This window comes from Dasypus novemcinctus, chromosome 26, assembly GCF_030445035.2.
Source record: "Dasypus novemcinctus isolate mDasNov1 chromosome 26, mDasNov1.1.hap2, whole genome shotgun sequence".
Taxonomy (NCBI): domain Eukaryota; kingdom Metazoa; phylum Chordata; class Mammalia; order Cingulata; family Dasypodidae; genus Dasypus; species Dasypus novemcinctus.
Window position 1 is genome coordinate 55883395 of NC_080698.1, and position 20549 is coordinate 55903943.

General features: G+C 43.6%; 1 protein-coding gene across 3 annotated transcripts in view; it reads right to left on the reverse strand.

Annotated features, from left to right (window-relative positions):
* TXNRD3 (thioredoxin reductase 3) overlaps window positions 1-19557 on the reverse strand; it is a 110909-nt gene extending 91352 nt beyond the window's left edge. For all 3 annotated transcript variants that reach the window (XR_011647580.1, XR_011647579.1, XM_004449099.5), the window contains exons 1-5: window positions 19195-19557; window positions 4497-4557; window positions 2921-3030; window positions 961-1065; window positions 623-695 (exon numbers count right to left, since the gene is read on the reverse strand). Coding sequence is in view for 1 of the 3 variants with exons in the window: in XM_004449099.5 (XP_004449156.1) it covers window positions 623-695; window positions 961-1065; window positions 2921-3030; window positions 4497-4557; window positions 19195-19353 (508 nt within the window). In the remaining 2 variants the exon portion in view is untranslated. The remainder of the gene's footprint in view (window positions 1-622; window positions 696-960; window positions 1066-2920; window positions 3031-4496; window positions 4558-19194) is intronic.
* Window positions 19558-20549: the final 992 nt, after the last annotated feature.

Here is a 20549-nt window from a genome sequence, read left to right on the forward strand (position 1 = left end):
CTCCCACGTGAGCGCCTCCCGGGGCGCAGGGCAGGTGGCAACAGATGGAGAAGGGACTTGAAACACAGCAGAAAATGTCCAGCACAGAAGCGATAAGTTCTAGAACATGGAGATCAAGCCATCCACTCTACGCCAGTCCCAGGGCTGTCACCACACTCTGCTCTTCATTAAACTGTGGCTCCACGCGCATGTATAAGTCAATTATGAAATCAATGCAGACACAGAAAAACGTTTATGGCAAACAGGTGAGCATGACACAGCAGCAACACTGGAATTGTGATGAACTGAAGATACAAGCCTGTGCAGACAGAAGGGTTACAGCAGAAGCGCAGGAATGCATGGATCATGGAGATTTTTTTCCTTCTAGCAAATTTTTCTTGGATTTCTTTTATTTTTTTAAACAAATCAATTTTATTGATATGCATTAAATTTTTAAAAATCATTCCAATTTTACCACTTGTTACTACTCAAGCTTAGGCCAATTACTTAGATTCCTTATCTATGAAACAGGGCTAGTTACACCTCTTGAGATGGTATGAAGATTAAACTAGATCATGTCTTGTAAAGCAAATAACGTATGTGAACAGCAGAGAACGACAAAAAACAAAGAATAATAGCTTACCCCAGGACGTGCCCTGAGGGGATGGGACTACATAGTCTAGCACCATAATTTTCTTGCCCAAAATGGCAGCTTCCTACAAAAAAAAAGAAAACATAACAAAAAAAATAGCTACATATAAAGATCTTGTCAGGTTCATGACACTCCCTCAAATTTACTCTCCCCTAAATGAAAGCAGACTGCCTGTGTGATAAGACAATCTTTTCTCTTTATTAAAACTATTACAAAACAAGCTTAGATTATAACATTATAATTAACTTCTGCGCTTTTTTTAAGTAGCAGAAGAAACAATTATGGCAATCACCAGGGAAATCACCCATGTTTCACTTTTGCCTCTGTACCTTAGCACACGCGAGGCCACCAGAACCACCACCAATGACGATGAGGTCGAAATCATATGTCTCCTCCTCCTTCAGGAGCTTCTGTAACAAGCCACTCTGGTGTGCCTATTTTAAATGAAAGGAGAAGGCGGCATTAGTTGCTTTCAAACTTTGCTGTTCTGCACCTACATTCAAACGGCAGGGACTTCTTTAATGAACTCTCATAAACAGTTTATTTATCATTCCTACATGTTGGAATTGTGAGTTTATTTGGATGACATACAAAAGGGGTCCAACTAGTTAGGAGTTAAGCCGAAGTACATGCTTCCCACACAACGCACACGTTGCACTTTTTCTGTAAGCGATGGCCACTGGGCTGGCTCCGCACAGTGTGCAATCGTTCACGTGGCCCTCCTTGTGATGAGAAGCAGCTTTGGGGGAAGCAGACTTGGCTCAACAGATAGAGCGTCCGCCTACCACATGGGAGGTCCAGGGTTCAAACCCCGGGCCTCCTCAACCATGTGGAGCTGGCCCATGCGCAGCGCTGATGCGCACAAGGAGTGCCCTGCCATGCAGGGGTGTCCCCTGCATAGGGGAGCTCCCCACGCACAAGGAGTGCACCCCATAAGGAGAGCCACCCAGTGTGAAAGAAAATTCAGCCTGCCCAGGGGTGGAGCTGCACACACGGAGAGCTGAGGCAGCAAGATGACACAACAAAGAGAGAACAGATTCCCAGTGCCACTGACAAGAATAGAAGTGGACACAGAAGAATACACAGTGAATGGACACAGAGAGCAGACAAATGGGGAGGGGGGGGAGAGGGAGAAATAAATTTTGAAAAGAAAGGAAAGGAAGGAAAGGAAAGGGAGGTGAGGGAGGGAGGGAGGGAGGGAGGGAGGAAGGAAGGAAGGAAGGAAGGAGCAGCTTTGGTAACCTTGGAGGTTCAATATGTGGTTTAGCAACACTGTTTTCCTTACGGCTGCTCAAGCCAGTCCCTGGGCCTCGGAAGCCCCAGAAGGCACTGCTCTAAAGAGGACTCCTCAGGCCTCCTTATTTTTCGGTGCTCGTGGGGAAATCCATCACCTAAGGTCTTGGCATCCAGGGAAACTCCTTTCAGTCTGGGAATGGAATTAATATCTCTGCATCTCCAGATTCACTCCCTGACATCACCTTCCAGATTAGGGTTTGCAAAATCAACCTTCAGAAGCTGTTGAGGGTCTATCGTTAAGGTTCCCGTTCACCATGTGCACGTGGGTTACAGTTTCAAGGACTCGTGAAAGATTTCACTAGACAAAGATGCTGGTCATAGATCAACACACAATGCAGATGACCTTCTTGCCCAACATAAAATAGCGTTCTTAATTTAAAAAACTCAAATATAAGTATTTAATCAATCATCAGTTAAGAATATTTGCATACATATACGAAGGATACAGCAGAGCATAATTCTAAAAGAAGTAACTGGTTATAAAACAAGTACCTTACTTAATAAACGTCAAGTTTGATCTATCGGTTTCTAACTCAGCAACACTTCTGTTCATTTCTGGCATTCTAGGAGTTGAAAATTAACAGCCATGGCCTAGACTAAGCCGCCCAGGGTCAGGAGCCCTGACAGGCATTCCAATTACTCTTGACGCTAATGTGAGCACTGACTCACTTTACTAAACCACAAGGACAGCAGAGCCTTCGCTTCCCCACGGCGCGACTCCCCATCACCCCAAAGAGGTCTCCGGGATGGCACTGTTTGCCCAGAAAGTGCTTCCTGGCTACCTCACTCAGAAACCTCCTCCTCAGCTTCTGAGGTTCAGCTGGGTGGGAAGGCAAGCCACCCTGAAAGCCATCAGTGTTATCTGATAACCATCCTGTACGCTTTTCCACTGTACAGCCTCCAAGAGACAGGTGAACCAATCTCTGAAACCACTCTCTCCCCTCTGAAATACTTGTACAAACAACATTTGAACAGCAGTTAAGAAACCGTTACCTGAAGGGTTCTGTCACATCCACCCACGTGTACTTTACCCACAAAAACATTGGGCACGGTTTTCTGATTAGTGATCTCTGACAGCACTTCTTGAACCTTGGCACCATCATCTGAAAAATAAAAATATTAAATATATGAATACACTGAAAGGCTTACAAGATTTTGAGAGCTGAACTGCAGTGCTGCAATACCCAAATGCTCACATGGACATATTTATCAAAAGTCAGCATGTGTGAAGCAAATGTGGTTCAAACAATTGGGCTCCCGCCTACCACACGGGAGGTCTGTGGTTCAGTTCTCAGTGCCTCCTAAAGAAGAGAGCAAGCTGGCACAACAGGCAGGTGCAGCAAGCTGATACAACAAGAGGACGCAACAAGAGACACAGGAGGAAAAACATAATGAGACACAACAAAGCAGGGAGCAGAGGTTCCCAGTGCCTCTTGAAGAGGGTGAGCAGGATGGCAAGCTGACATGACAAGATGACACAACAAGAGGCACAAGAGGAGAAACATAATGAGATAAACAACAAAGAGGGAACAGAGGTGGTTTAAGCAATTAAGTGCCTCCATCTCATACCGGGAGGTCCTGGGTTTGGTTCCCAGTGACTCCAAAAGAAACAAAGAAGACAGACACAGCAAATGCAAACAAGGCGTAGGGAAGGATAAATAAATAAATACATTTTTTTTTTTTTTAAGTCGATGTGTTATAAAATTTCATGAAATGACGAGCCACATTGGGGAAAATACCTATGCTTTCAAAGGAAGCCATAGTTAAAGGATAAACACCATGCTATTGAACCCTTTTTTTAAAAATCCTTCTAAGTTAGATTTTAACATATAATGCAAAAACTATTCTGACATAAGAATCCCCTTTAAAGAGTAAATATCAAGATAAAGTCTGCTGAAATCATAATAATTCAGAAAACACTTCCTATGATGGCATTTGAAAAATCTCTGCCATCATAGCCCAAAATTTAACCTCCACCTCTAGAAGATACAACTGGACCATGACTCATAAGACAACCTTGTTTGGCACACCCTCTGGAAAAGTCTCAAAGATTGAAGAACATTTCACTTACTAAGATGACTCGGCTAAAACAAGTTGGTGAATTCCTAGGAAAGCACAGGCCAAGTCTGCTTTGTTCACCACTGCGTCCCCCACCCTGCAAAACACCTGCATGTGTTAGGTGCTCAACTAAGAGAAGAATGGATGGATAAATGGACGAAAATAATTCAAGAGCACAAAGCTAAAGAATTAAGGTTTCCCCTCATGGGTAATACAACCTGGAAATAGGACCAGATTCTTTTCATTTATTACAGCTTAATCTATTTTACTAGAAAGTTGACAGATACACCTAAATGCTTAAAGTGACTTCAGGGCTAGCTGCTCACTTATCTTCCCCCTCCCCCCTTACCCTCAAATATGAAAAAAAAACTGTAAACTTTAGAACACATAATTGGTCACACATGGGTTCATTACTGTGTAGCTGAATATAAATCAAAACAGTTCATTTAAAGAAAGGAATCTTGTTGACATTTATTGCAAATCAACCCACCGTATTAAGCATTCTACTTACCAATCTGATCAAGTTCCAAAATATTATATTCAACTCCCAAAGAAGAAAAGAGTTCTTTAACCTGCAACAAAAATTCACTTAAGTTTCACTCTCACAAAAGATGCAACAGAGTTACAAAATATGGGCAGTCCACAAGAAATCTTCAGGTATTTGAATTCTGGTCCCTAGGGGTTTTTTTCCTTCCCCTACATGTCTTTCCAGAATAATTTCAGCCAATCCCTTGTCTTCTTCTACTCTCTGTAACCTTAAGACTCCCAAATCTACAACTTTTTCCCAAAGCTGCTTCTCAAACTCAAGGCAGTATTAATTCCCCACTAGGATGTCCCCACAGCACCTGGCGCACAAGCCCCCAGTGCAGCCGCCTTCTTCTGTGTACCTTTTCCTCTTCTGTGTTTCCTTTCAAGTCACAAAAGCACTCGGCAGGTATTTATCCATCAAACACCTACTATGGCTGAGGGTTGGAGATACAGAATAAACAAGATGAGGCCTTGCCCCCCTAAAATAAGCTCGCTACACCACCACCCGCCAGCTGCGGAGGGATGCAGCCCGGGCGACATCTGGAAGCTTGCCAGGCATGCAGCATCAGGCCCTGAATCAGAGCTTGCATTTTCACACCAAGAGAAGCAATGCCTAGGAGTCACGCTAAGGTCTCCTCCTCACAGGACACCTTCCCACACCCATACTGACTCCCCATGCATCCATGTAATGACTATGTCTTAAGCATTTTCTATTTTAAATGGGTTCATTTTTCTAGTTCCCAGAGTTGCGCTCTTGATTTGGCCCACCAACATTTACTGGTAGAATTTCTCAGTAACATCCTAAGAGTTCTCTTTCCATCTGGCTTTGTTTCGTCCAGTTCTCCAAACTGCAGCCAAATGGTCTTTCAAAACCCACTTTTCACCATATTTCTTAAAATCCTTCAATGCCCGCAGCCATCGAGATAGAGCCCAGAGGTTCTGTTTCCAGAATGGAGATGCAAGGGGCGTCGCAGACCTGCTCCCCAGGGAAACATCCCTAATTAGTGAAAATTATTTTTTTAAAAAACACAACTATTTAACGTCTCTGGAAACTGAAGGGAATAAAGCAACTGAAGAAAGGCTTACTCAAGAAAATCTAGGCAATTTCAGTAAAAAAAAAGCAAGTCTGTGGCACCTGAACCATGTCGGGCTCCTCCCCCCCATCCCAAAATCAGCGCATTCCCAGTGGACGTGGCCCAGAACACAGAGCTCCCTGACCGTGGGCGCCGCGTCTAAGGGGAGGGGGCCTCTAGCGTTTCTCAGGCCCCGCGCAGCTCCTCATCGCTGGGGCTAAATAAACGCCCTGCAGGGAAACGGACTTTGGCCCAGTGGTTAGGGCGTCCGTCTACCATATGGGAGGTCCGCGGTTCAAACCCCGGGCCTCCTTGACCCGTGTGGAGCTGGCCATGCGCAGTGCTGATGCGCGCAAGGAGTGCCGTGCCACGCAAGGGTGTCCCCCGCGTGGGGGAGCCCCACGCGCAAGGAGTGCGCCCGTGAGGAAAGCCGCCCAGCGTGAAAAGAAAGTGCAGCCTGCCCAGGAATGGCGCCGCCCACACTTCCCGTGCCGCTGATGACAACAGAAGCGGGTGCCGCTGACGACAACAGAAGCGGACAAAGAAACAAGACGCAGCAAACAGACACCAAGAACAGACAACCAGGGGAGGGGGGGAAATAAAATAAAATAAAATAAAATAAAAAAACCTTAAAAAAAAAAAAAAAAAAAAAAAACGCCCTGCAAGTGTGGCCACCAGACCTCACCCAAAGGGCCAGGGCTACCCGAGGCGCAGGAGGTGGCAGGCTCTGGGGCCCTGGGGCCCTGCCCAGCTCACTCACTGGAGAGTCCACGCCGAGAGAGGCAAGGCCAGAAGGGCAGCTGGGGCTCAGGCAGTGCTGCCAGCTCCAGAAAGGAGGTTCAGAGGCGCTGCCCAGGAGAGACCTCGTTCCTAGCATTCCAGGAGTCGAACACTAACATCCGTGCCCTACGCAAGGCTTTACTTCCAACAGAGGGCGGGGGAATTTCAAGCTTGAAAACCTAAAAATCATGGTGGTGAGCAATTAAGAGGAATACTCCATCAGAGTAACAAGTAGTGTACGCTAGCAAGTTAACAAAACAAACCAGAAAAAAGTGCTAAGAATAAGAACAAACATCAAAGATTTGCCTCAAAAATGGTCTCGGCAAAGAGACCCAAATTTCACTGGATCAGACAGTGGGACAATTTATATTTCAGGACACGGTAGAGAATAATAGAGCAATCGCCCTGCGATGAGCAGACCTGAGCAGCTGGGTGTGATGCCAGCAGTAGCAGGCAGCATAACAGAGGCTAGAGAAAGAAACTGTAAAAGACAGAAAAAGAAAAAAAAGCCACGCTGTACACATGTTGAAGAGGCTTTCTCTGAGGAGCAAAATCAGAGGCTTCAACCTTGGGGTGGGAATAAATTTCCACCAAATAATCCATCCAAGTCACTAAGGAAATAAATAATCAAACAAAAAAAACAAACCCCAGGGCAGGAAAGGTTCAGTGTCCAGAGATGCTACACTACATTTCCTAAAATGTCCAGTTTTTAACAACAACAACAAAAAAGTCAAACAGGCAAAGAAACAGAAAAGTGTGACAGGAGAAAAAAACACACAGGAACTGACTGTGAGAGGGCCCAGATGATGGATTTAACAAAGTAGCCATTACAAATATGTTCAAAGAATTAAAGAAAATCATGTTTAAAAAACTGAAGGAAGATAAGATGACGATGTCTCTGCCAAAGTAAATATCGATAAAAAAATACAAACTATAAAGAAGCAGCAAATGAAAATTGTGAAGTAAAAATACAGTATTAAATGAAAAATTAACTAGAGGTACTCAACAGTAAATTTTGAACTACCAGAAAAAACAAATCAACAAACTTGAGATAGATCAATGGAAATTATGCAATCTGAAAAAGAGAGAGAAAAAAAAGAAGAAAAATCTAGCCTCAGGGATACGTGGGACACCATTAAACACACAAACATATGCATAATGTGAAAACCATAAAGAGAAGAGAAAAAAGGAGAAATAATATTTGAAGGAACAATGGCTGAAAACTTCTCAATTTTGATGAAAAACAGTAAACTACATATTGAAGTACCTCAACAAACTCCAAATAACATGAACACAAAGGGACCCTCATGTACAGACATAGTAAACACACTGAAAGGCAAAGACAAAAGAAAAGTGCAAGTCACAAAAAAAAAGCAATTCAGTACATACACAGACCCAAATAAGATCAATAGCTGACTTCTCATAAAAAAGAATGGTGACCAAAAGGCAGTGGGGGAAGTGGATTTGGCCCAATGGATAGGGCGTCCACCTACCACATGGAGGTCCAAGGTTCAAACCCTGGGCCTCCTGACCTGTGTGGTGAGCTGGCCCACATGCAGCGCTGATGAGCGCAAACAGTGCCCTGCCATGCAGGGGTGTACCCACCACAGGGGAGCCCCACGTGCAAGGAGTGCACCCCTTTACAAGAGCCACCCAGTGCGATAAAAGCACCGCCTGCCCAGGAATGGTGCCCTGCACACGGAGAGCTGACACAGCAAGATGACACAACACAAAGAGACACAGATTCTGGGTGCTGCTGACAATAATACAAGCAGACACACAGAAGAACACACAGCGAATGGACATAGAGAGTAGACAACTGGGAGGAGGGGCGGGGAAGGGGAGAGAAGTAAAAAATAAATCTTTAAAAAAAAAGGCAGTGGGATGGTATATTCAAACGCTTGAAGAAAAAAAAACCAAAAAAAACTATGAATAATGAATCTTCTACCCAGCAAAAATGAAATAACAATTTCCCAGATAAACAAAAATTGACAGACTCTATTGCTAACAGACCTGCCTTACAAGAAACACTAAAGAAGTTCTTCCGCTAGAAAGCAAGTGACCCCAGAGAATAATTTAAGTTGTCACAAAAGAATGAATACAGATATTAGCAATGCAACTGGAAAAAGACCTTGACCAAAAGGGGAATGGAGAATGACAAATGAGTTTAATGGTTAAGAGACTTTAAAGTGAGTCCGGAAGTCATTCCAGAGGTGACACTCATGCACATCTCAGCAGGATCTCATTGACTGCCACAGTAAATGTTGCCTCAAACAGCAAGACTTCTGAGGGCTCTGGAGACATCCAGACACCACAGGCAGGGCTGACAGCTCAGGAGTTTGGCACCCTGCCAGTGGGCCCTACTTTGGAACTTATGCTCCCCAGTGAGACAGAGTTGAACTCAGTTGTGGTTTCCCTACGCATGGCTCTTCTGCCCCTTCTGTTTGAACCTATAGTTATACTAGAGTAGATAGGTATATGTAAAAGAGACTTAAATCTTTGGACTTTCCATGTATCAGTTGGGCCCTGAATCTCATCAGAGTTGCAACACCTACTCTCCAGTTCATTGGACTCACCCAGGACAGCTAACAAGGAGATGATGATGGACGACAACCGTCTCAAGGAACAGAGAGAGTCTGCAACTGCAAGCAAGAGAGTCCCATCCATCTGCCCCATGGGATCTAAGCCCCCTCTCAAATAGAGGCAAATGGGCATCACCATCCCAGAAACCTCAGGATTGGGGAATGAACAATGGACTAGAGTAGACTCACTGTTATTCTACTATAGACTTACTGTGATTCTAGCAATGAAGAACTTTATGGTTAATGTGGAGGCAGTGGCCACTGGAGGTTCTGAGGGGAGGGAGAGGGGAAAAAACAGGTATAATTTGGGAGCATTTTCAGGACTTGGGAATTGTCCTGAATGATATTGCAATGACAGATACAGGCAATTATATATCTTGTCACAATGTACAAAAATGTGCGGGAGAGAACATAAACTACAATGTAAACTACAATCCATGCTTAGTGGCAGTGCTCCAAAACGTGTTCATCAATTGTAACAAATGCACCACACTAATGAAGGATTTGCTGACGTGGGAAAACGTGGGAGGGGTAGGGAGCGGGGCATATGGGACTATCCCATATTTTTCATGTAACATTTATGTAATCTAAGTACCATTTTTAAAAAAAAGATAATTAGAAGTATACATTTCTTCTCTTAAATGATTTACAAACAATTGTGTAAAGTAACATATGTAAATACAAATAATTGTATTGTTCAGCCCGTAACATTCACAAATATATTTTACAATAACAGTATAAGAAAATGGATGGGAGCAAAACTGTACTGGAGGAAGGAAATTAACACCAGATGGTAACTCAAATCCAGAGGAACAAATGAAAAGAACCAGAAATGGTAAAGAAGAATACAAGTATAACATAGTCCATAATTATATACTTCCTCTCCTTTCTTCTCGCAGCTTCTTTAAAACATATAAAATTACTTAGTTAATAATTATAGCAATGTATTGTTGGGTTAGTAACATACATAGATGTACTATGCATAAAGATAATAGTACAAAAAAAGGAATGAGAAGATAAAGTTATAGAAGAGTCACATTTCTATACCTCACTGGAATTAAGTTAGTATAAATCTGAAGTACACCCTGATAAGTTAAGATGTATATGGTAATGGAACCGTCCTGAATGGTGTTGCAATGACAGATACAGGCCATTATATACTGTCATAACTTACAAAAATTTTGCAGGAGACAGTTTAAACTATAATGTAAATAAAATGCACACTTAGTAGCAATGCTCCAATATGTGTTCATCAATTGTAACAAAAGTGCCACACTAATGAAGGACGTTGTTAATGTGGGAAAGTGTGGGAGGGGTAGAGAGTGGGGCATATGGGATTTCCATATATATATTATGTAACATTTATGTAATCTAACTATCTTCTTAAAAACTTCAAAAAATTTTTAAAAATTAACAAGAAAAGATGTATATGATAAGCCCTAAGGAAACCACAAAGAAAAAACTCAAAATATAGTGAAAAAAAATCATTACATCCTAAAATATTCACTTAATGCAAAATAAAGCAGCAAAGGAAGAATAGAGGAACAAAAAAAGACATGACACACATGGAAAACAAAAAGTAAAAGGGCAGAAATAAATCTAACTATAGCAATAACTTTAAATGTGAATAAACAATCCAGTCATAAGCAGTAAATAAAAAAATAAAAATTAAATTAAATCAAAAAACCAAGATCCCTACTTTATGCTGCCCACAGGAGAAACACTTTAGAGAAAAAGATACAGCTGAGATTCAACTAGAGTTTAAAGAGTTATCAGAGAAAGCTGATGCAAATATCAGACAAAACGCACATTTAAAATGTACTTTGGGCAGCCACTTTCCCGAGGGCCTGGGAAGTGGAGGGTAGCATGCTCCAGCCTTGCCAGCCTCCTCTGCCAGGAGCCACCTGGAACCCAGGGCCTGAAGGCCAGTTTTGAGCTCCTGAGCAGGTTTTATCATCCCTTGTGGGCTAAGCTCGCATATATCTGGTATCTGATGGCTTTTGATAGATTGCCTCATCATTGAGCTGTCAGTGTTTTCTCATTTTTGTTGTCATTTCTTCCTTGACCCTTGGCGTACTGAGCTCTGAGGAGCCGGGTTTTGAAACCTAGTGATCTCCTTAGGAGTGATTTCTAGGTGAATTCATGCTTTTCTGAGAACTGTCTCTGCATGGTTTTCAAATTTGTTGAGAAAGGTTTAGACCTGGCATGGGGGCTGCTAGCCATGTTCCAGGTAGACCTGAAAACAGCAAGAATCTATCCTTCTGAGCAATAATGGGTCTAATGACCTTCTTTTGATATTCTCTCTCTCCTTATTGACATTTTTCTTCTCTGCCACCCTCCCTCTCCTCTCTCTCTCTCTCCCCTGGCTGCTAGCTCTAATGTCTATCGAGTGTTGATGATCAATATTTAGTAAGTTTCTTCATACAAAAGAAATGCTTTTAATTGAGAAGGACTGGAGAAGAGATATATTTTTGGATACTCCATTTTCCTTTAGCCCTTTCTTAGGCATACTCATTAATTAATATATCTGGATCAATAATTTTAGCATGACTACTGTTGAAAAAGATTTTGAAATTTTCTGCCTCAGAAAATTATAAGTTGCCATATTGTTACCTGCAGTAATACATGCCAATAAGATGTGAAGAATTCCCAAATAGGAATTTTTTTTTTAATTTCTCTCCCCTCCCCCGCCCCCTAGTTGTCTGCTTTCTATGTCCATTCGCTGTGTGTTCTTCTGTGTCTGCTTGTATTCTTGTCAGTGGCGCCAGGAATCTGTGTCTCTTTTTGTTGCATCATCTTGCTATGTCAGCTACGTCAGCTGTGTGTGTGTGCAGCACCACTCCTGGGCAGGCTGCACTTTTTTCGCGCAGGGTGACTCTCCTTACAGGGCACACTCCTTGCTCATGGGGCTCCCCTATGTGGGGGACACCCGTATGGCATAGCACTCTTTGCGCGCATCAGCACCGCACTTGGGCCAGCTCACCACACGGGGTCAGGAGGCCCTGGATTTGAACCTTGGACCTCCCATGTGGTAGGTGGATGCCTATCCATTGAGCCAAATCCACTCCCCCAAATAGGAATTTGATTATGCAGAAAGAATTATTATTTACATTTATAAATGTGTGTTGCTATACTACTTATTTCTTATAATGGATTATATGAAATCTAACCTGGACTTACACTCTCTTTTCAAATTTACACTTTCTTTCAATCTATTTGCTATTTTATTTTACAATTTTACAATACACATCTTTTTAACAGCTAAAAAAATAGCTATTAATTATACACTTTGGCTAGATGATATGGCATATGAAAATATCTCAAGAAAATGGCTTAATAAACAAATATTTGTACAAGAATAGGAACTAGGTACAGTAGGGAAAACAGACAGATTGAGAGGGGAGGCATTTCCTTGTTTGTCTGTTTTTTTGTTTATTATTAGTACTAAAATAAAATGAAAATATTTAATAATAATTGAAATGATGAATGCACAACTCTGAGAATATACCAAACACCACTGATTATACACTTTGGATAAAATGGATGCTTTATTAATATGTATCAATAAAATAGAATTTCTTTTTAAAAAAATATGGTGGGTTGGGGGGAAAATGTACTATAAAGAAGTCCCACTCCTTCAGGTAGACAAAAACAATTATAAACATCTATGCGCCTAAAAAGAGACCCAAAATATATGAAGCAAAAACTCACAGAACTGTAAAAGAAATAGACAATTCAACAAAAACAGCTGAAGAGTTCAATACTCCACTTTCAATAACTGATAGAACTATGCAGAAGGTCAAAAAGGATATAGAAAACTTGAATGGCACCATAAACCAGCAAGACCTAATGGACATCGACAGAATATTCAACCCAATAATAGCAGAATACATGTTTTCTCAAATACAAAAAACATTCTATAAGGCAGACCATATGCTGGCCATAAAACAAGCCTAGATAAATGTAAAATCATATAAAATATGCTGTTTAGCTACAACAGAATAAAGTTAGAAGTCAGTAACAGAGAGAAATGTGGTAATTCACAAACAGGTGCAAACACCACTCTTCAAAATAACCAATGGGCAAAAGAAAAAAATCACAGGAGAAAGCAGAAAATACTTTGAGATGAATGAAAATGAAGGCACTACATACCAAAACTTATGAAATGCAGTTAAGGCAGTGCTTAGAGGGAAATTGATAGCTGTAAATGTCCATGTTTAAAAAGAAGAAAGAGCTCAAATCAATAGCCCACGCTTCTACCTTAAGACATGGAGAAAGAGGAGCAAATGAAACCTAAACCAAGTAGAAGGAACAAAACAATAAAGATGAATGTGGAAAGTAATGAAATAGAGAATGGGAAAATAGAGAAAATCAACAAAACTAAGAGTGGTTCTTTGAAAAGAGGAAGAAAATTGATAAATCTTTAGCTAGAATGATCAAGGGAAAAAAAAGAGGTCAACCTTACAGAAATTTTTTTTTTAAAAAGATTATAAAGAGATACTATCAACAACTACATGCCAACAAATTAAGTAACTTATATGAAATGGCCAAATTCCTAAAAAGATACATACTACCCTAAACTGACTCAAGAAGACAAAAAAGCTGAATAAACCTATAAGTGATACAGAGATTGAATTAGTAATCAGCAAACTTCCCACAAAGAAGTCTAAGACAATTCCTTGAGGAAAGAGCAGTCTTTTCAACAAATGGTGCTGGCACAACTGGACAGATCAAGGACCTAAATATGAGAGCTAAAACTATAAAATTGTTTAAAGAAAACATAGGCATAAATCTCATGATCTTAAGATTTGGTAATGGATATTTAGATGTGATGCCAAAAATACAAGCAACCGAAGAAAAATAAATAAATTGCACCTCATAAAAATTAAAACCTTTTGTGCTTCAAAAACACCACCAAGAAAGTGAAATGACAACTCACAGAATGGGAAAAAATAATTAGAAATCATTTATCTGTCCAGGGACTTCTATCTAGACTACATAAAGAGCTCCTATGACTCAATAATAAAGAGTCAAATAATTTAAAAATGGGCAAAGATCTAATAAACATTTTTCCAAAGAAGACAGACATATGGCCAGGAAGTATATAAAAGTAGAGTCAATATCATTAGCCACCAGAGAAATGCAAATCAAAACCACTATAGGTTACTATTAGGATGGCTATAAGAAGAAGAAGAAATTTTTTTAAAAACCCTAAAAATAAGTGTTGATGAGGATGTAAGGAAATCAAACCCTGTGAGACTGTAAAATGGTGCAGCTGATGCGGAAAACAGTCTATCAGTTACTCAGGAGGTCAAACAGAATTATCATGTGACCCAGGAATTCCACTCCTAGGTATCTATCCAAGAGCAAAGAAAACACATCTGTACAGAAGAACCTGTACGCAAATATTCAAAGTAGCTTTATTCATAATAGCCAAAGGATGGAAGCAAGTCAAATGTCAATTAACTAATGAATGGAAAAAACTAAATGTGCTCTCTCCATACAACGGGATATTATTTGGGACTTCCTTTTTTCATTTTCCCTTTTCATCATAATTGATATTATCTCCAGGGGAGAGGAAAAACACCTGAGACTTTGAGAACACTGAATATTTCCACAACAATGGCAGAGAAAAAGGCTCTGAGAAACCTTTTTGTTGGAAGGCACGGGGAGATATTAATGGTACAATGAAGGCTTACACACTTAACTCATTTTCCCAGTGACAAAGCTCACAGGTAGGCTCCCTAGAATACTGGTATAAATACACATTTAGAAAAGAAGCGAATGTAACAGTATATTTGTAGTATCCAAGTATTACCTTGGATAGCAGCACAATTACGCTGCATCCCCTATCCACTGCGCAGACCCCAGCTCCCTTTCTCTACGTGGATTTTTAATTCACTTTTATCACCATCTGACTTACAAATACAAATACAAATGCAAATACAGATGCCAACTATTTGTACTGGGGGAAAGAGGAGGCAAAAATCAACATGATAAAATTTAACCCGAGGACATATAAATTTTTTCCACAAATACATGCATTTAGGACTGGCTTGAAATTAACAAAGGGAGGGGATTTTTTAAAAATCAAGGCATCTTCTTCACTCTTTCGTGGGGGCCCTTATCTTGCACTTGTACTTTAATGTTAACTTCTAGACTAGCCGAGCTGCCTCCACTCAGTCTATTCCTTCCCACCACTACCAGTGTGACAGTTTGAAGCCAGGTGGACCCCAGAAAATCATGTCCTTAGAGCGAACCCATTCCGTATGTGTAAACCTCTTGTAGGTGGTACCTTTTGATTAAATTATGTCAGTTAAGGGCTTTTGACTAGATTTTGTGACCTGGGGTGGCTCTTAACCCTCTAAATGGAGTCCTTTATAAACAGATGAATACAGACAGATTTGGCTGCAGAGACAGAAAGAAACCCCCAGAGGCTAAGAACGAGGGCCCCAGAGGCCAGAGCTGGCATCAGCTGCGCAGAGAGACAGTCACAGAGAGGCCAGGCAGATGCTGCCATCGTGCCCTGCCCTCTGCCTGATCGCCCACAGCTGCAGCTCAGAGAGAAAGCATCTACTGATGATGCCTTGATTTGGACATATTTCTCAGCCTTGGGAATATAAGCTTTTAAGTTAATAAATTCCCACTGTAAAAGCCAACCATTTCTGATACATTGCTTTGACAGTCTTTAGCAAACTAAAACATCCGGATTTCCAAACACTGGCCAGATACTGCCAACATCCTTCTCAAAAGTCCAAAACAGCTTATATTTGCCTATATCATTAAATTCACCCTTATGAGTGAGCATTTTAAGCCCTTCTCAATACAGTTTTTAAGTCAAACTTCAAGTTACTCTGCAAATTTCCTTTCTGGAACTCTACATTCTTACATTCTCCCTATTTTCATTTCATCATCTCTTATCTTTTTTTATACAAATTCCTTGGCTAAGCTCTCTTCAAACCTACAGAAGTCCAATTTGTCCCTCAAGGACCAATTTAGATATTGCTTCCTCAAATATTTTTTCTGCTGCCCCCACAGAAGCAATAGTTCTTGTCTTCTTTCCCACAGCACTTGTTTTTCACAGGCACTTCTTTTCTGTACACATAGCTGACTGTCCACATTTCCTTAGACTGAGTTCTCAAGAGGCAAGAGCACAGATGATTCATTTTTCTGTCCCCACAACACCAAAAGCAACCAATAACACTTCCTGAATGAGCTTGATATTATTTATGAATTCAAAAAAAGGTATTATGTGAATAAACTGGCCTGTTCCCCTGGGCATGACACCCTTTGACTGTATTAAACTCAAAGGTTTTACGTTTACTTGATTAAATCAAGATTAGGACTTTGATTCGACCAGCTCAGTAGGGCAGGACTCAGGTTGAGCTCCCACCCCTTGGTGGACTATATAAGCAGACACTCAACCAAAAAGGCAGACAGAAGACGACACACATGGGAAGAGAGAAGATACCAGAGGACAAAGCTTTGTTATCTTTGATCCTGTGGCCCAGGAAGAGAAATGAGCCGTTCACCTAAGAGTTGGCAGCTTACTTTGTGAAGAGAACAGAGCAGCTGAGCCTGGAAAGAAATGAACCCCAGGAAGAGAGACGAGCTGAGACAGGAAGAAGCTGGACCCATGGAGCCTGAAGAGGAAGAGGAAGGCTGAACCTTTGCAGACATCGCCTGCCATCCTGCTTCAAGTGGCAATAGATTTTGGTGAGGAAGTACCTGTTACGGTACCTTGAATTGGACTCTTTAGGACTTTGTAACTGTAAACTTTTATCCCAAATAAATACCCTTTATTAAAGCCAACAGCTATCTGGTACTGTGTATCAGCACTCCTTTGGCTGACTAACACAGTAGATGTTATAAAACGTTAGTGGTCCCATCAAGGAACAAAGTTCTCTACTTGACACTGCATTGGTTCCAACCTACATGGAACATGGGGTCCAATTTGGGGTGAGACATTTAAAAGGCTCATGGACAAACTACTGCACAATTGCATCAGTGAAGGGGCAGGTGTAAAGACTGATGATAGGAAGGCTGAAAAGAAAGTGGGCTCCTTGGCCAGGCAAGAAAAAATACTAGGAGATCTGCCAGCCATGTAGAAGCATGGTTCTCCACTCTGCCCACTCGAGGAATGCTCACTCACAAAGTGAGTAAATGTTTCAGGGAGACAGATATTGGCTCAATTTAAAAAAAACTTCTAATAATCAGAGCTGTCCAATTACATCCTGGGACTCAAAAGTAGTGGTCACATGGGAAGTGAATTTGGCTCGACTGATAGAGCAACTACCTACCACATGGGAGGTCCAGGGTTCTATACCCATGGCCTCCTGACCTACATGGTAAACTGGCCCATGCGCAGTGCTGATGCGAGCAAGGAGTACCATACCACACAGGGGTGTCTCCCGCGTAAGGGAGCCCCACACGCAAGGAGCGCGCCCTGCAAGGAGAGCTGCCCCACGCAAAAAAAAAGCACAGCCTGCCCAGGAGGGGCGCCGCACACATGGAAAGCTGACGCAGCAAGATGACACAACAAAAAAAGAGACAGATTCCTGATGCAGCTGACAAGAATACAAGCGGATAGAGAATGGGCACAGAGAGCAGACGGGGGTAGGGGAAGGGAAGAGAAATAAAATTTAAAAAAATAAATCTTTTAAAAAAAAAAGTAGTGGCCACATTCCTGTAATGGATGATTATTTGTCCCAAGATTTTCAGTGTTGGCAAAGACTTCAGAACACAAGTGTTAGTTTTTTTATTCTTTTAAATGTGCATGCATGATAAACGTTTTTAAAAACTTTAAATCTATAGACATATAAACTACATATTTATATATATATATACAAATATAAACCTGAAAAAAAAACTTGAAAAACATAATCTAGGGAAGCGGATTTGGCTCAGCAGATTTGGCTCAGTGGATAGAGCATCTGCCTACCACATGGGAGGCCCAGGGTGAGCTGGCCCATGTGCAGTGCTCATTCGCGCAAAGAGTGCCATGCCACGCAGGGGTGTCCCCAGCGTAAGGGAGCCCCAAGAGCAAGGAGTGCGTCCGTAAGGAGAGCCACCCAGCGCGAAAGAAAGTGCAGCCTGCCCAGAAGTGGCACCGTACACACAGAGAGCTGACACAGCAAGATGACACAACAAAAAAAGAGGCACAGATTCCCAGTGCCGCTGACAAGAATACAAGCAGACACAGAAGAACACACAGCAAATGGCCACAGAGAGTAGACAACTGGGGGGTGGTGGGTTGGGGCAGGGAAGGAGGGAGAAATAAAAAATTTTTTAAAATACAAAACAATCTATAATTCCACCAACCTAATCCAATACCATGGTTTTTGCTTTTTCATATAATCTTCCATGTACCACTACTTCAACTTTCTGGTCATGTGAAGTTAAGTTTCAAGATATGGAAAGTGCCCCATCTTAGAGAAGGGTTATCTTCCAAATATTTATTTGGAAGTGGGTTGTTTATAAACTCAGAACACGTGTGCCCACAGAAATCATGCCAGACCCCTAGCTAGCCCCCCCAAATATAAAGCTAGGGGTCAAGACAGTGAGAATGGCCCACCAGCTCCTATCATCCCTTCATCTTCACTTTACAAGGTGAGGAGCCCAGGGCTCCAGGGAGTTCTGTAACCTGCTCAAGGTCAACACACGCGGGGAGCAAGGGGGAAAAAAGTGACTTCGGTGCAGGCGTTACCGACTCCAAAGTCAGTGCCTCTCCAAGCACCATTCTTACCAAGACAAAATTTTAATCGAGTGAAAAGCCGGACGGCCGAGGACAGGAGGTCAATCCAGTATGTCTGTGAACCCAGAAAATATCCGGGGAAATTAAGGGGGAAGTCTCGGCGGCTGGAGCTGCTCCAGGAGCCGCCGGCGGCACGACCGCGCCCCTCCCGTGGGTGCGGGTGAGGGGCAGAGACGAAAGCACGGCTCTCGACTCCTCCTTCCCGCCAGGCCCCGAGGCTGGGGGCCGCGGCCCGCGCGGCAGGCACCCGCAGACCAGGGCCCCGGCCCGCGGCAAGCGCTCGCTCGGGCCCCGAGTGGGAACTGCCGGGCCCCGGGTTCGCGTCCCGGGGACCGAAGGTGGGGGGCGCTGGGATTCGGGGTCCCCAGGGGGTGCGGAAGGGGGAAGAGGAGAAGTGGCGGGGCCACAGTGGACCCCCGCCGACGGGGAGCCCCCGCCGCAGACCTCCCCCCCGGGGACGCACCCCGCGGCCCGGCCCCGGCCGCCACCTACCCGCGTGCTGTGGGGACAGTAGCTCTTGCTGAAGATCATCACCCGGCTGCCCTCGATGAGGCGCAGGAGGCGGCGCCGCAGGTCCTCGCGGGCCTCGGCCGAGAGTTTGCTGGTCCCGGGGGGCGACAGGCGGGCCCGGCGCCCCGGGGGCGACGACATGGGTTCGCCGTGGACGCCCGCCAGGCGGCGGTTGGGGACGGCGCCCACCTTCGCCGGCCCCGGCGACGTCTGCGTCGGCGGCTGCGCCAGGATGTCGCTCTGCCTCCCGGCGCGGCGAGGCCTGACTTGGGAGTGAGACGCGCGGCGGACGGCGGCGGCGCCCAGACGGGACCACGCGCGCCGCCCACGCCCCGCACCGGCCGCTCGCCCCGCCCACGCCGCTCGCCACGCCCACGCCGATCGCCACGCCCACGCCCGGGTTGAGCCCGACCTCAGCTCAGGCTCCGCCCACGCCCCGCGCATGCGAACTAGCCTTCCTACCAGCCGCCGCGCAGGCGCACCTGCCTTTCGGAGGGGGCGGGGCGGGTCCCAGGCGGGTCATCCTACCTCCACGCGGCGTGCGACGCCCTGGCCGTCTCGGTCTCGGTCGTGCAGCCAGGTTTCGCGTGCTTGGAGGACTTCCCGCTCTGTCAGCCCCCCCAGGCCTCCGTAAAAATAGCTGTATGTTCTTCCATGAGGATAGATGTCTCAGTCTTATGGGAAGTGGGAATAAAGCGTTCTTTCGGGAAGCTTGCTATCTTAAAATGTTTATATCACACAAGCTAAATCCAAGTATTGCGTTTGCTATCACGATGCAGCTTTAAGGGGAATTCATAGGTTGCCGCCCCTCCTACATAGGATGGTGGACCCTCTCCTAACAAATCCTGAGACCATTATTTGGGTGGGGGTGTGTCGGAGCTGAACGTGCCCAAGGTCACCCCGATAAAGAGAAACCAGTACCCCTGGCCTGGCCTCTACCTACCCCTCAGGAGTCATCAAACCTATTTCTGCAAAAAGTCTTTCCATTTTCTCTTTGTGCAGCCTGAAATGTTCTCCCCTTCGCACCGTGTCCACCTTTCCCCCCTTTTTGCAAACCTGGTTCCTTCTTGTCAACCAGGTCATGGCTTAAATGTTACCTTCCCAGAGAGCCTTTTGCAGTCCCCTCAAATTATGTCTTAATCTGCTCGTGGCACACTTAATGCTATTTGTAAATGTCTTCTGTAGTTACTGGTTTACTGTCTCTCTCTCTCTCAAACGCACACACACACACACACCACACACACCTTTCACCAATGCTGGAAAGTAAGCTCCATGAAGGAAAGAATGTATCACTCTAGTTGACAAATCTATCCCCAAATCCAACACAGTGCCTGGCT